The sequence below is a fragment of the Cephus cinctus genome, unplaced genomic scaffold, assembly GCF_000341935.2.
Source record: "Cephus cinctus unplaced genomic scaffold, Ccin1 Ccin1_scaffold1012, whole genome shotgun sequence".
Lineage (NCBI taxonomy): Eukaryota > Metazoa > Arthropoda > Insecta > Hymenoptera > Cephidae > Cephus > Cephus cinctus.
In genome coordinates, this window is record NW_014333553.1 from 35,504 (window position 1) to 38,340 (window position 2,837).

General features: G+C 38.5%; 1 protein-coding gene across 1 annotated transcript in view; it reads left to right on the plus strand.

Annotated features, from left to right (window-relative positions):
• LOC112494936 (zinc finger protein GIS2-like) overlaps positions 1 to 1,668 on the plus strand; it is a 7,482-nt gene extending 5,814 nt beyond the window's left edge. Inside the window, exon 3 of the mRNA XM_025088859.1 lies at positions 1,557 to 1,668. Coding sequence (XP_024944627.1) covers positions 1,557 to 1,566 — 10 coding nt within the window. The 3' untranslated portion in view covers positions 1,567 to 1,668. The remainder of the gene's footprint in view (positions 1 to 1,556) is intronic.
• Positions 1,669 to 2,837: the final 1,169 nt, after the last annotated feature.

Genomic DNA, 2,837 nt, shown 5'->3' on the forward strand with positions numbered 1-2,837 from the left:
CATTTCAATACGCCCTGATCTCGTACACTAATCGTATTGAACTTGGTGGCAATCGCTTCAGAACCTTCAATTCCTATAGTGAATGTATCAATAACTTTTCCTCATATATAGCGGTTCATAAGATATTTCGTTCCAAACACAGGTATAAGGAGTTGACTCGAGTAAAGAGTCTCGGCGCGCTGCGCCCTGTACAGCCGGTTGCCTGTACTTGGCGCGAGACTCGACCGAGTCTCTTGATCTGGAAGTATGTCAAATGGATGTGAAAACTACCTTTCTAAATGGCACACTGAGTGATGACGTATATATGGAAATCCCTGAAGGAGTACAGTGTTCGAAAGAAACCAGATTAAATAAAGTTTGCAAATTAGAACGAGCATTGTATGGTTTGAAAGTGAGTCCAAAACGATGGAACGAAAGATTTACGAAAGCCGCTTTGAAAACTGGTCTACAGTCACATGAGAATGAACCATGTTTATTTACTTGGCGACAAAAGGAAAAATTGTTGATCTTAATTATATACGTTGATGATATACTTCTTTCAACTAACGACGTAGAAAAGTTGAATGAGATTAAACGAAAGTTAATGGAAGAATTTGAGATGTCGGATTTAGGAGAAGCAAAATTATTTCTAGGACTGAAAATAACTCGAAATCGAAAAACGAAAGAACTTAAATTGACACAAACAAAATATATTGATCGAATGCTTCGAAAGTTTGATTTTGATGGATTACATCCAAAAAGAACGCCAATGATTACAAATCAGGTGGCAAACCGTGATCGAAAGCATAGAGAAGAAAATGAATACTTGGAAGAATTTATCGAAAGTAGTAACATTGAAAATATTCCATACAGAGAAGCTGTAGGAACATTGCTATATTTAGCAAATGCCAGTCGACCGGATATTTGTTATTCGGTAAACGTGCTGAGCAGACATCAAAACAATCCGACAGAAAACGAATGGAACATGATTAAACGAGTATTTTGTTATTTGAAAGGAACTAGAACGCTAGGATTAAATTATTTAGGAAGATTGAACGATTTGCAAGCCTACTCAGATGCAAGTTTTGCCGATTGTAAGAAATCTCGAACGACTAGTGGCTTTATCATTAAATTGTATGGTAATTCAATTATGTGGCCAACTCGAAAGCAAAATTATGTGGCATTGTCTACTTGTCAGGCTGAGTACGTCTCAATGAGTGACGCCTGCCAAGAATTAATGTCATTAAATAACACTTTGAAAGTAATGGTCACGGACAATTTCTTTCCAATGAAATTGTGGTGTGACAATAAAGCGGTAGAATCCAGCTCGAAAGTCAACGGAAGCAACAAATTGAGACATATGCCCGATGTGAAAGAACACTATGTATGTTAGAGAATGTGTTGAAAGGGGTTTTGTGAAAGTATTATGGATAAAATCGGAAGAACAAATTGCGGACGTATTTACTAAACCCTTGGCATTTAACTTGCATGCTTGCCTAACAAATTCTATTATGAACGTCGAAAGTAATAATAACTAATTTATAAAATGGTTCTATTATAATTCTCTTACGTTACAGGACCTACTGAGTAAATACTGACCGAAAGGACCGGATGGTGTATACAGGGTGTTCGTTATGAAACGCACTGTAATAACATCGTTGCATTCCTTGTCAAATTCTAAAAATTACGTGTTTTTTCATTTTTTATTTCATATACCAAAATTTTGAGATAATCAAGGTTGAAGTTGCAGTAATGCGACCAATCAGAACGCGTTTAAACGAAGCGTAGATGACGTCGCGAGCCAGCCCGCAAGACCTGCTTGCCCTAGGCCAATGACACTAAGAGTATCGTCGTAGTGTCCCTGTTTATCTGCATGTAATTGAGTAAGATACAAGAGACGATACTCTTAGTGTTATCGGCCTTGTGTAAGCAGGCCTTGTGGGCTGACTCGCGACGTCATCTACGCTCCGTTTAAACGCGTTCTGATTGGTCGCATTACTACAACTTCAACATTGATTATCTCGAAGTTTTGATACATGAAAAAAAATCAAAATACACGTATTCCTTAGAATTTGACAAGGAATCCAACGGTGTTACTACAGTGCGTTTCATAACGAACACCCTGTATATGTGTGCGGGAGGGAGTGTTGAAAGTGGCGCCCCAAATATACATCTCGCTGTTCGAATGCGATATATATCTCTCTCCTAACCGCTACGCGAGCCACGAGAAGGAGAGCTCGCTACCGCTCACTCTTTTGTTACTCGTCTGATTGTGAGACGACAGACCTTTATAGAAAGTGCCATTATTAAAACCGAAAGCTAATTGTTTCTTTAAACTATTTAATAAAATAAATCCTATACGAAAGAAAGTGAAGTGTCCTGTGTCTTGATTCGGCTCTACCTCCGCACTATTAAACGAAGGAAGTTTAATACTATTCGATTTATTTACGAATCGATTCTTTACTCCAAAAATCGAAAGAACCGATTCTTGTTTCAATTTTTTTTTCTTGTTTTAAGTTTCCTTAGGTTCTTTAGGTTCTTTGGGTAGTTAGTTACGTTAGGTTAGGTTAGGGTTAAGTTTGATTGGTTAGTTTTTCGTTTATTTTATTTTTTTTAGAAAGAATTTGTAGGCATGGTAGATTTTATCCCTAATCTCGAAGCAAGCTTGCGAGCAGAGCCCGCATTTTTCATACTTTGTATTTTAGCGCTCAGACGTCAATCGCTTGATGGTTGATTGGGAGAAACGAGCGGTCACGTGACGTACGGAGACTGGCTTCGGAGATTGGCTACGTGGTGAGGGCTGGTGGAACAACGTCGAACAATGGGGGAAGTGAGGAAAGAGGCGCTGATTTTTGGTG